The sequence below is a fragment of the Ruditapes philippinarum genome, unplaced genomic scaffold (assembly GCF_026571515.1).
Source record: "Ruditapes philippinarum isolate M1 unplaced genomic scaffold, ASM2657151v2 ctg930_1_1_1_1, whole genome shotgun sequence".
Classification (NCBI taxonomy): Eukaryota; Metazoa; Mollusca; class Bivalvia; order Venerida; family Veneridae; genus Ruditapes; species Ruditapes philippinarum.
The window spans coordinates 122,876-135,498 of record NW_026853372.1 but is presented as its reverse complement, the minus strand read 5'-3'; the positions used below and the strand labels follow the sequence as shown (position 1 = coordinate 135,498).

The following is a 12,623-nucleotide window of genomic DNA, read 5'->3' as shown; positions in this document are numbered from 1 at the left end:
ATCCGAGCTATCACCTAGACAAACATCCTGACCAAGTTTGATGATGATTGAGGCAAAAATGTGACCTCTAGAGTGTTAACAAGGTTTTTCTATTTTTAGCTCTTGTGACCTAGTTTTTCATCCGAGATGACCCATGTTCGAACTCATCCGAGCTATCAACTAGATAAGCATCCTGACCAAGTTTGATGATGATTGAGGCAAAAATGCGACCGCTAGAGTGTTAACAACAAAATGTGAACGGACGGACGGACGACGGACGACGGACGACGGACAATCATCGATCCTAAAAGCTCACCCTGAGCATGCTCATGTGAGCTAAAAAAACAACATTATAGCGATATACAATATATATACATTATTATTAAAAAAATAGCGTAAACTTAATTTTGAAAGTAGCATCGATTTTTATGTTTTTATGTTAATGAAAAGCATTTTCAATACACACTGTTGTTTTCTTTTCTTAATCATCTTATGACATTTTAAGGCCCATTATGCCGCAGAATTTTATTTTATTTTATTTTATTTCTCAAATTTTTTACAATTCTTGGTATCTTGTAACAGTTCTGAACTATAGCCCCCTTTTTGCAAAGGGTATAATCATACACTGTTTGAGTGTGATGCTTGAATATCAGGACCGGGTTGTTCAAAACATTGGTTAAAATTAACCATTGGATAGCCTATCCACTGGTTAAATCCTTAACCAGCGGTCAGCTATCCAGTAGATAAAAATTCGTTGTTCGACAATTGGATAGTACCCTGGCTACCTAACCAGTGGATAGCGTATTTATCCACTGGTTAAGTACCACAATGCAACAGGGTTGGTTAGTGATTTTGGAAACAAAATGGCCGATTTTTTTGATGAATAATAAATTTATTAGAATCAAAAAGCTCCAAAAGACTTAATTTTGAATGTTTTGTGCTTTCATGTTTTTGGAATAAAGCAAAAGTATATCAAAGGCCTTAAAGTATCGATAGATCTATTTTTCCCTTAGACACACATAGGTAAAAAATTCAAAAATATTTTTTTTCCAAATTTTAAATTGAAATTACTTCCATTAGATGGGTAATGTTCTAACTAAGAAAATGAGTACTGACACTTGTATGTTTTATTAAAAAATAAGAAAGTTATGACTGTTTAACTGAATTTTCTGAACTACAACAACAACAAATTCAGGTTGAAAAAGGGTTCTAAAAGCACTTTTTCAGAAATGTTTCAATTTAATCATATGCATTTCATATGAAATGTTCTAGTTAAGACAAAATAAACATATATTTGTAAGAAAAATCTGGTTTCAAACAAGTTTTTATGGTTTAGACTGTTTTAATGATGATGGTTAACCATTGGTTAAGGGCATTATCCGGTGGTCATAGGACTGGTTAAAGTTAACCACTGGATAAGGCATTTTATCCGTTGGATAAGTTTTGAGCAACAGAATTTATCCAACAGACAAAATTTAACCAGCGGATAATGAATTTAACCACTGGTTAACACTAACCAATGTTTTGAACAACCGGATCCTGATGACTGAAGCGGTCAAACATTATACATGTAAAGTTAATATTAAAGTTACAAATACTGTCAGGTCGCGTATATGATGCACTTAAATGTATATGTGACGAGTTTAATTCAAAATCAGTACTCAAAACTAAGTGGTATTCTGTATTATTTAATTGAGGACACCTCAAGATAGCCCCCTCCTAATCTCACAGATTCTCAACTTTCCTGAGTTCACTCGACACTTACTTTATAATCTGATTACCACTTTACTGAATGGTTGAGGACAATCTTGACCGTTAGGCAATTATAATGGATTTACTCAATGAGTGTGAGTGTAAGTATCGATTCTGAATACGGGCCAATTTTATGGATATTAAAGTATGGCATAACGGTGTGCATGGTTTATGTATGAATTTAAGTTATTAACGCAACACATGCCTAACTGGCCTCATTTACAAAGAGTTCAGATTGAAGGTTGTAGGTTCGACTCTCGATCAAACATTTTTTCTTTTTCCTTTTTTATAGTTTGCAAAACTCAACTACTCTGTTTTTGGGCATGCCAATCACCCATTGTCCGACTTTATGTATTAGAGTAATGAATAGAGTATCAAGTCATGAAATTTAATAAAGGACGCCAGAAATTAAACAAATTATTAATGTTGTTTATATTTCAAAAAAAAAATAAGTTTAATAAATCTGAAAAATGTTGACGTGAGCTTGCAACGGCGCGACTGTTAAGGCATCATACTAACCACTATGCCATCGGATCGTAAGTATGATTTAATGTTTCGATAACTATGTTATCATTAAAAATCAATCGGTAAATCGTAATAAATTACGGAAACTAACGAAAAAGCTCCCGAAAATTAATCAGTCTCGGGTCAATATTGCTTAACAATACGAATTTTATATAATAATTTTTGTAAATAGAAAATTATAAGACATTGATAAAATGAAAACTATAGAAAAATGAATTGAAGTCACATCTGACCTCAGTCATGTGATATGATATATCCACTACTTCTTTTAACTTGGGATCATTTGAACTAATATTGCATTGATATTGTACTTCTATTATATATTGTTACCAATGTTGTACATCTCTGATTTGATATCAAAACTTCAAAACTTATCCTTACATCATTTCATTCTTACATTATTTCCAGCTCCGATTTATAATCAAATAGTTCAAAGTCCATCTTATAGAGCTTCTTTAACTCATTCATCTTGGTTCCATTAATCTGTTTATATGCAGTTATAAGAGCATGTTTACGCCTTTCTTTTGTATTGGCGTGTGTAGTGTTATACTTTGATCGTACGCTTTTAACAAGTTCATAAAAAGAGTCCGAGTTCAAACTGTCGTGATAAATATTGGTCGGGAAAGGTTCTTCTGATGGCAGATAACCGTTCAAGATAAACGCTGTCCAAATTCTTTTGCACAATTCGTAAGTATCTATACAGTTCTTTACCCTTGGAAATATTTTGAAGTTGTAGTCAATTGCATCTTTAATTTCATATTCGATATGATCTATCGATGTTATATTAGGTAAAAGATAATCTAGTCGAACGGTTTAAAGGGTGTACTTCAAATCTTGCAAGAATGTTTCCTGTTTCCCAATTATACTGGGCTTAAATACACATGGATCACATATATCACTTGCAGGTAACCAATGTTTGTCCTGATTCCAGTAGTCAAACTTATGTCCTATGGTGATCACATATTCTATGAATTCTGGAAATGTAACGTCATGTCCACATTTTTTTGAAAATATCTGAGGATTTTTGCGTACCATTCTTATAATGTGCAGTCCTTTAGAAAACCAAAAATCCGGTAGTAAGAACTTATCAATATAAGCGGACCATAATCGTGTGTATGGGTTCCTAACAGTCATTGTCCGAACGGAATGTGCTAATCTATCCTCGTTGCCAGTACGCCGGAATGTCTTATAGAAGTTTGGAGCGTGGTTATGTATCAAATCTTTTGTCAATGTCATTGGATTTCCTGTTTCCCTTTTTTGTCCTGCCATAAACTTGAATAATCTTATCCACATAGTACATCCGGCTTTTTGCACAGCACAATATGACAAATTTGCTGACGGTACACCAGATAGTTCTGACGTCTTATTTGACACAATACCTATACGTGCACAAACGCTTTGCACCCTTTGTCTTCTTTGATCAAGAATGTATTCAACTGTATGAACAACCTGAAAATGTTGTTGTTTGTTACAACATGTTTATATGATAACAAAAACATACACAGTTCATTGAAAATAAATGCACGACAAACGAAAGAAAATGAAAAACAATGAAAGCATATTAAAAAAAAACATGGGGTATTTTAAATCAGAAATTTCTTTCAACTGAGAGATGATTATTTTGTATATTTACTATATACACCCATAACAAAAAATAAACAAATTTATATTACATAATGTAAAGGCCCATTCTGCTTAAAAAATTCTTCTATTTTATATCTCAGAAGCTTTTAATATTATATATCTGGGGTCCTGTTAAAGTTTCCAAAGGTTACTCTTTCACCAATCACCAGAATCATATTTTGCTTCCTTTGCTTTCTGATAATAAGTACAGTAATAGTGATTTAGTAGTTTGTAAAGACGTCAAATTACTACTTTGTTTACATTTTGCCACATTTATGATAAATACTGTCACATTCAGTGCTCCTCTTTCTTCAGGTAATAATCATTTATGTTCTAAAACCACATCATAAATCTCATGTTTGCCCTACCTAAAGATGGACAAAATTATTCGTTTCTGCAGCATAATGTGCCTATATAGTGGACTGGTATACACTAAGAATAAGAATTTCAAATACCTGTATTGGTTTAAAAAAAACAATAGAAATGTGTAATTTGGATATTCTTTTAATATTTTGGTCGAAACAAATATTGAAAAATTTCTAAATGATTTAGTATGAACATTTATATGATGAAAAAATTGTATTTTGTTCTAGAACATTTTCTTATCTGCTATATAGAGGATATTTAATGAGTGTAGTTTAATACTAAATTTATTGAACGAGTTGAATAAAATCATATTCTGCGAGCCTCTGGCGAGCATAATATTGTTTTATTCAACGAGTTCATTAAATTTAGTATTGAATCTACACGAATATAATATTCTATTTATCTCATATGTAAAGTATGAACAGTAAACTGTTAAAATGAGTGATTTTTCAGTGACGCGCCTATAGTGTAACGCTAACATTAGCGCGCTTTAACGCTATGTTTCTATATAGCGCAAATGACGTCACGTCAAAGTGTTATTACACTTTAGTGTAATATCGTTTGTATTAAATGGCTTTATTACACTCCTGCGCCGCGGTTTATGTTATAAATGAACATATGTAATATCGGATCAGTTAAACATCATAAATATATTTATTTTTTAATTATCTACGTATCAATGTAAATGCTATAGTTATCATGTTTGTATTCTTTTCATGTTCATATTCTTTTCTTTTTTTTTGAAATAAAATAAACGGGCCTTTAATGTGATAAAAAATAAAATATATCGGATCATGTTTCTTACACTTGCCAACAACATCTACATATAATTATTGTTTTTACGTCTGAAACTAAATACTTTCAAAGTTATTATTTAGTATACATATATTACATTGCTTCCATTATATATCTATTCTCTTTAGTTTAAACAATATTTTATTTATAAGTGTTACATTAACATGATAATTTACAAATAATAAATAGTACGTATTGAGTAGGAAGCTTGAACAGCTTTTTAAGAAACTCTTTCCGTAATCACTATCTCAAAGAGTATGTAAAATGCTAACAATCATATGCATTTTTGTGTTAAATATACATAACATGTTCACTATAAACTTGCGTCTTTACATGTACAAGAACGTTAGCAATTTGCACTTTGTTTTCCTAATCGAAACGACCTTGATAATAATAAAATATAGAAAAAATAAATGTGAAGGAAAACCCTATAGCTCTATAGCATAAATACACGTAAGTGATAAATGCACAAATTAGCACGTTTAAACTTACCAAGAAAACTAATAGAACTTTTAAACATGTTTAAAAAATATAAAGAAAAATAAAGATATGGAAATGTAAGTTAATTGTTGAAATTGTTGCGTAATAGAAGGTAGGAAATAAGAGACAGATTTGAGAGAAAGAAATAGAAAGACAACAGGAAATGGTCACTATAATACTATGGACTTGATGGAACGAGTTTATAATATACTTTTGAGAAGATATTATGCATCTAAATCTCTATTTCATATTAGTCGAAATAATAACTTTCTATTACATTTCAAAACGTTTTGTTCTGTGTTAATATGAGTGTATATGAAGGACTATTGCTTCATTTAAATCGTCAGCAATTGAATTATCACCATAGAGTAAAACGTTAAGTGTGACAGTTGTTTTTTCACTTAAATTGTTAAGGAGGACATTTCGTTCATCTTGGTACCTTGGACACGAGAAGAAATAATGAGATGTGTTTTCTATGTCGCCATATTCACAATATAAATGTTCTTTGAGAGAACTACGATGTGTTCTAAGTCTTGTGTGTATAATCTGGTGTTTTCTCTCACCTTCATAATAATGAGAAGGCACACTTTGGACATCTTCATTAAGTCTTCTTTTGAAAATTGAAATGGATGGTGAATTTCTGTAATTATCAGGAAGATTGTTCCAGTATTTAATTGATGATGGCAAAAATGAATGAGAATAAAGTTGTGTGTGACAAAATATATTTCAAGTGTTGTCTGCATTTCGTAAGTTATAATCTGAAGATTATCCTACTGTATCGGGAACTAAAGAAGAGAGGTAATGAGGAGAAAGATTATTGAACGTTTAATGAAGAAGAATTTGTTTGTGTTTGTAGCGTCTTACTCTAGGGGGTTAGATTGAAGTGTCTTTAAAGATTAGAGATAGAAACTAGTTTTGTTGTACCGGTTATTATTCTTCAGGCTTCAAGTTGTATTTTTTTAAGTTCAAATTTTTTATCTTGTTAAGTTATGTTGTCCCAAACAACATCCGAGTATTGCAGAAGGGGCCGAATGAAAGAGAGATATATTCTCTTTAAGCAAAATATACAGCCGTAATGTAATTTGTGTAATGCCGACAACATCATTCAAGTGTTATACAAGGTTTTTTTCTGTTTAGTCGTTTTTGTGCATGTGATATACGTGCATTAAAATAAATATCGAAAATATTTACAAATTCATCATTTGAAACTAATCACAGTTTTATGTAGTAAGAAAAGCTCATAGAAAAACTGAAGTCTAAATTAACTGAAATAATTTATGATGAATCAATTTATAATATAATACATGTATATAATGGTAAATGCAGATCAGTGTCTTATTCTAGAAATTCGCTTGATGAAATGAATTACATTACAACATAAAATTACACAATGTTGAATTATTAACACATAATCTACCTCTTTCTGTTTTACTGACATGACTGATGGACGCACAAGTTGAACACCGAAAGCTAACGTGTCATTCACGCCTGAAAGGAGATATGAAAACAAGTAATTTCATCTCCAGAAGGAATTATAACATACGAAAAAAACACAAAAATATGATTTTTAGTTCATAGACAACGCGATTTCGTTGCCTGAGAATAATTGATACACTTAAAAAAATATCTGCAAGAAACATAACCAAATTGTGAAAAGCTAACATTTCTAAGTCTCTCACACATACACGCACGCACGCACGCACGCACACACAAGGGTGGTTGTTTTATGTGTTTATTTTCCTTATAAAATCAGGACTAGGGTCTGCTTTGTAATTAATTAAAATATTTGTTTTTATTGTATAATCTATAAAAAAAACTTTTTGAAATGTGTTTCTCTGATTGTCTTAGAAATATCTTTTTGTAAAATTTTTTTAAAAAGTCAAATTAGTGTATTAAGTAACGGTCTTTACATTTTTAAGAACATTAAGAATTAACGTGCCAATGAGCATTAAAATATAGATTCAAATTATGGAAAAAGAAGACAAGCTGAAAAATGTCGACTTCCGTCGTATTTAATGGCCGACTTAATAACCCATATAAGAGTGATAAAACATTATATAATAAAAAAATGTGGACTTTTTAGATGGTGAATATGATGTGGCATGTACTGTGAACAATTTTGACCGATACGATATTTGTATAATATGATATTAACTAGCTCTAAAACTGGCTCTTAATTGTCTTATCGCATGGTTTGGAACTTTTCCTTTGTTCTTACTAACCCATTAAACAGAACAGAACTGAAATTTTATTCAAGATTTTTACGAGGTACATCATCGTACAATTTGTACTATTCAAATATATACTATACAATAGTCAGTACATTTCAATGAGCATTTCAAAAATGTATTGATATATAACAGTACAGTTTTTTCATTGATTCATATAGGAAAAAAACTCGACTGTTATATATCGGTCGAGTTTTGTTCGCACCTTGTATACATCAATACAGTTTTTTCATAGAGGCTCCAATGGGGCAGTGGTAACGACCATTCCCAGTAGCAAAGAAAAAAATAGAATAAAAAATGAAATCAATAAAATAAAATAAATATATAAATACAATGAAAAATATGAACAAAGATAATTAATGAAATGAAATTTACTCTCATTTAATCAAAAGGTACATCCGCTGAATGAATTATTTCCACTTAATCTTGAATCAATCTTGGTAACAGTATACAATCCGCCTCTTATATTGGATGTCTTTTGAATATTTTTTTGCGGCAGCGAAAACAGCTTGAAAAAACTGCCTTATCATAAATAATGTAATGTAGCTAACGATTTATTTATTTGTTTCTATTAAAAAAAGAAAACATTATGTCATTGCGATAAAACAGTTATAGTATATGAAACTCGTTAGTTACGGGGGTATAACACTGGCCCAGTCAGAGTTATATCATCGTAACTAACTCGTTTCATGTACTGTATAACTATTACATATATGAGTATATTTTATGTGTACCTTTTTTATAAGCGATGATAATCAGGCACGGCATCATCATCCAAATGAATAATAAAAGTCTGTTCTTTCCACATAACGAGGTGAGTCTGCAAAGTAAACATACATTCAAACATACAAGTTTATCCACGGAGAGAATCATAATGTGATTAAATAATTTTGAAGTCATTTGTATATAACACAACTGTATTATTGGTGAAAAAAATCTATTAATGTAAATTAGCATTATCTTTTTCTTGTTCAACATATCCAGAACGCTATATGGCCATTATTTTGAAGTGTCAATATATTTCTTTTGATATGTTTACATAAATTATGAAAGCATTAAAGGCTCTAAGGGTATACAAAGACCTGTTTTAGGTTCATTACATATTCTTATGCATTCAGTGAGGTTTAAAAGAAGCAACAGTCATGATTTTACTGTTGGCACACTCTTTCATTTTCAAAATAAGAAATAATAAAACAAACAATATACGATCAACAATGGACGGGCTTGAGCCCACTATTCCTCGATTGAGAGGCGGAGATCTGGACCATTATGTCAACACTGCCTTATTTTATTTAGAATTTCAAAGTTTATTAAACTTTCATTTGACAATGTAATACATTTCTAGAAGAATATCTGTATTATACTGGTGAAATCACTGGTGAAATTTAGGCTAACATTATTTCATAATCAAAAAAGTGTAAGTTCTGAAGCGGGCAAAAACATTTTTAAACCTTTGGTCAGTTATAACTTCCAAATACCGTTCTCTTTCGAAAACATGTTTGAACAAACTATATGTTTCTAAACGTCTAGCATTTCACCTCTGAATACCATGTTTGAAGAAAATTATCAATTATTTGTTGTGTAATCTCTGAAAAGGGTATTTTAATGTACATTGTATATATCGGATTGTTGCAACCACACATAGAGAAACCCATGGTATTGCAAATACTCTTTATTGAAACGCCTAGTTACCCCCGTAAACATTACCTAGCTCGAAAGCAGTTTTCAACAAAATGTAAACCTTTTTCTAAAATGGCGACTCATCTTGATATAATATTTTCACCCAGTATTTAATCAGATAAAACTTACGAATAACGGACAAAGGTTTTCTAGCAAGTTCTAGCATACCCCATATTTCCGATCCGAAATGTAAGATGGAAGATACCTATGGATCAAACACCTTTCATTTCTGGTATATAGACATTCCGTGTAACTTTATTGATATTGGTAAGATATTGTGTAGCGCATAACCAGCATGCTTCGCCATATTTTTCTGTAATCATACCAATTTCCATTAAAAAAAACCCGTTAAATCAATATATTTAAAAGAATAAACTATTTTTAATGCTTCATTATTTCAATAAAGATTATTATTCCTCCTCATAAGAAGGAAGAACTAAGTTTGATGAAACTTCCTGAGACGTGATCAAGAAAACTTCACCAAGAAATCAAAAGCATTCCGAATGTATATAGAGCGCGCCATTTTGTTCTTTGGACAGCGCCATTTTGATATCAGGACGTTTAAATTTTAGTTTAGAGGTAAACACAGTTACAAGCAGTAGGCGACAGAAAACAGTATAATTGTGATCATTGAACAAAAGAAGCAAAGTTTAGAAAAAAAGGCAAATATGTTTATTACTCATCACACAAAGAATAGAAATGCCATTTTGCGTCTTTCAATTATTTCTTCGTTTTCTGTAAATATATAATGCTCTACCTTCAAATTGGACGAGTCTTTTTTATTGCATAAGAAAAGCATCGTATGGTCTATTTTAAGATTAAAGTGTCTGGTCAGTTATATAGCTTTTCAAGTCAAAGGAAACTAAATCTGTTTAATGCTGCTTAACAATCGTTATGAACGGACTGTCGATTAAGTAAAAGAATGTAGAAAGCGAACGTTAGTGAGCACTGAGCAACCATTTGTTTTTACATTTTACGCAATACATTTATCGGTTACGACAATCGATCTCTCACAGGTCAGCATCGTCTGTTTACATATCAATTGTACGGAATTCCATAAACGACAGCCTACTGCTCACTACCTACTGCTAACTGTACAGCCTGCTGCTCACTGCCAACTGCTAACTAATTATTGACAATCAAAGTATATGTATGGATCAAATAGAAGTATTCCAAATGTACACACATGTGCGCCCGCCATTTTGTTAAAATATTTGCTGGGAAAACAATGCTAAGTTAATTGAAAGTTATATTTTGATTAAACCTAATAATTTGTAATTCATAGCAATGACTTGTGTACGGCCCATCATTGCACACTGCATTGATTATTTTATGAAATGGTTCGAAGTGCCTCTTGCTTAGGTGATTGATAAATTGTCAAATATAGGACTCATTTTAGGGTTAATCAACTTAATAATAAATCATTCACAAATAATCTGTGTTCAACAATCAACATGGACGAGCTTGAGCCCACTATTCCTCGATTGAGAGGCAGAGATCTGGACCATTATGTCAACACTCCCTTATTTTATTTAGAATTTCAAAGTTTATTAAACATTCATTTGACAATGTAATACATTTCTAGAAGAATATCTGTATTATACTGGTGAAATCACTGGTGAAATTTAGGCTATACATTATCTCATAATCAAAAAAGGGTGAGTTCATTTACGAGATAATTTTGGTTCAGTTTTCATCCGCTGTTAGTTATAGCTTATAAATGTGTAATTCCTCATTAGATGTTATGCAATGCATTTTTGTTAAGTTGATTGTACTCTTGATATTTTATGTTGCAAAGATATGTGCTTTGAATGTTAATTATAGAATCAATTTTATTCTAGTACAGAGGATGATAAATCTGACAAAAACATTTCAATGTTGTAACATGACCAATTTGGAAAAAAAATCAACATTGTCCACATTTAAACAGTGTCTTAGTCCATCAATTTTGATTGCATGGGATCGCGAAAAGTATGTATTATGAAGATCAAGATTACGTTATATTATTAGTTTCATAAGAAATACATCTGAAGCTCCAATATCTGGCAAGTTAACTGAATATTTTTCTTTCAAACAGCTTTAAAGGTTAACCTAATTTGAGTGAGTAAACACTCTTTTCTTAACCCATAACCGCATGAGCATTTTGTGAAAAATGGATGTTTTCATTGAAAAGTCTCCCGTTACAAGTTCAAGTTGCCATAAAACTATGAAAACTGCTTCAATAATAATCAAACTTTGCACAAATGTTGACTTAAACAATGCCTTTGTAACAGCATGCTCAGTCTTAACTTTCCTGTTACCATGGCAACAAGGGGCCATCTCAAAATTGCCAAAAATCACTATTATTGATTCAAGGCTTTAGCCCAAAACAACATATACATAGCAATACAATTTTATACAATGGAATATAGTACGGGCTTATCATTATGTTTAAACAAAATCGTGTTACTATCTAGTGGTGTTAATCATGTTTATTCATATTCTAACACATAATAATTTTTTTTGTTTCTTCAAAGGCATGGAACACAAACTTTGGCAAATTATCTATAATATTTTCAGCCTGACAACCCATTAAGATATTAAATTTATGAATATTAGGATTAACAAAATATTTGCTTGGTAAGTATTTTGATCTTAAATTTTCATAAGCTGTACATACCATTACAAAATGATATTCTGTTTCTACTGAAACTTTACATAAATTACATATACGCTCAGATCTCACTTATCTACCTCTTTCAATATTCACATAATGTGATGAAGTACGTAATTTAGCAAGTGCATTTCTAAATTTACGAATTAAAACAACAGATAAATGTGTCTCATGGATAAATTCAGATTTATACAAACGATATGAATCTAACTATTTACTTTGATTTAATTTTTCTTGCCAGTTCTGCCTATAGTGATCTCTCATTCTATCTGTAAATATTTTTAGGAATCAACTCCCTGGTTATTCCAAACATATCCAAAACCATTTGTATATAGTAGTAGTTGTTCAATGTTAGTAGCCCAATTTTTCATTCCATTCTTATCATATAAAATTAGCATATTATAACATTGCTTCACATATCGATCATTGGGTAAACTTAATATCTTAAACCAATATACTAAAACTCTTGTGCAGTTGTTATGTACAATAGAAAACGGCCTCAATCTCCTAAAACTGATGCATTTGCAGTTGATTGTTTAACA

General features: G+C 31.0%; 1 protein-coding gene across 1 annotated transcript; it reads right to left on the bottom strand.

Moving 5' to 3' along the window:
* Window positions 1-2,526: 2,526 nt before the first annotated feature.
* On the bottom strand, window positions 2,527-8,566 carry LOC132736661 (carbohydrate sulfotransferase 8-like). The gene is made up of 3 exons (XM_060723847.1): window positions 8,483-8,566; window positions 6,938-7,008; window positions 2,527-3,705 (listed from the first exon to the last, which is right to left on the bottom strand). The coding sequence occupies exons 1-3, from the start codon at window positions 8,520-8,522 to the stop codon at window positions 3,070-3,072; spliced, it is 747 nt and encodes a 248-aa protein (XP_060579830.1). The 5' UTR covers window positions 8,523-8,566; the 3' UTR covers window positions 2,527-3,069.
* Window positions 8,567-12,623: the final 4,057 nt, after the last annotated feature.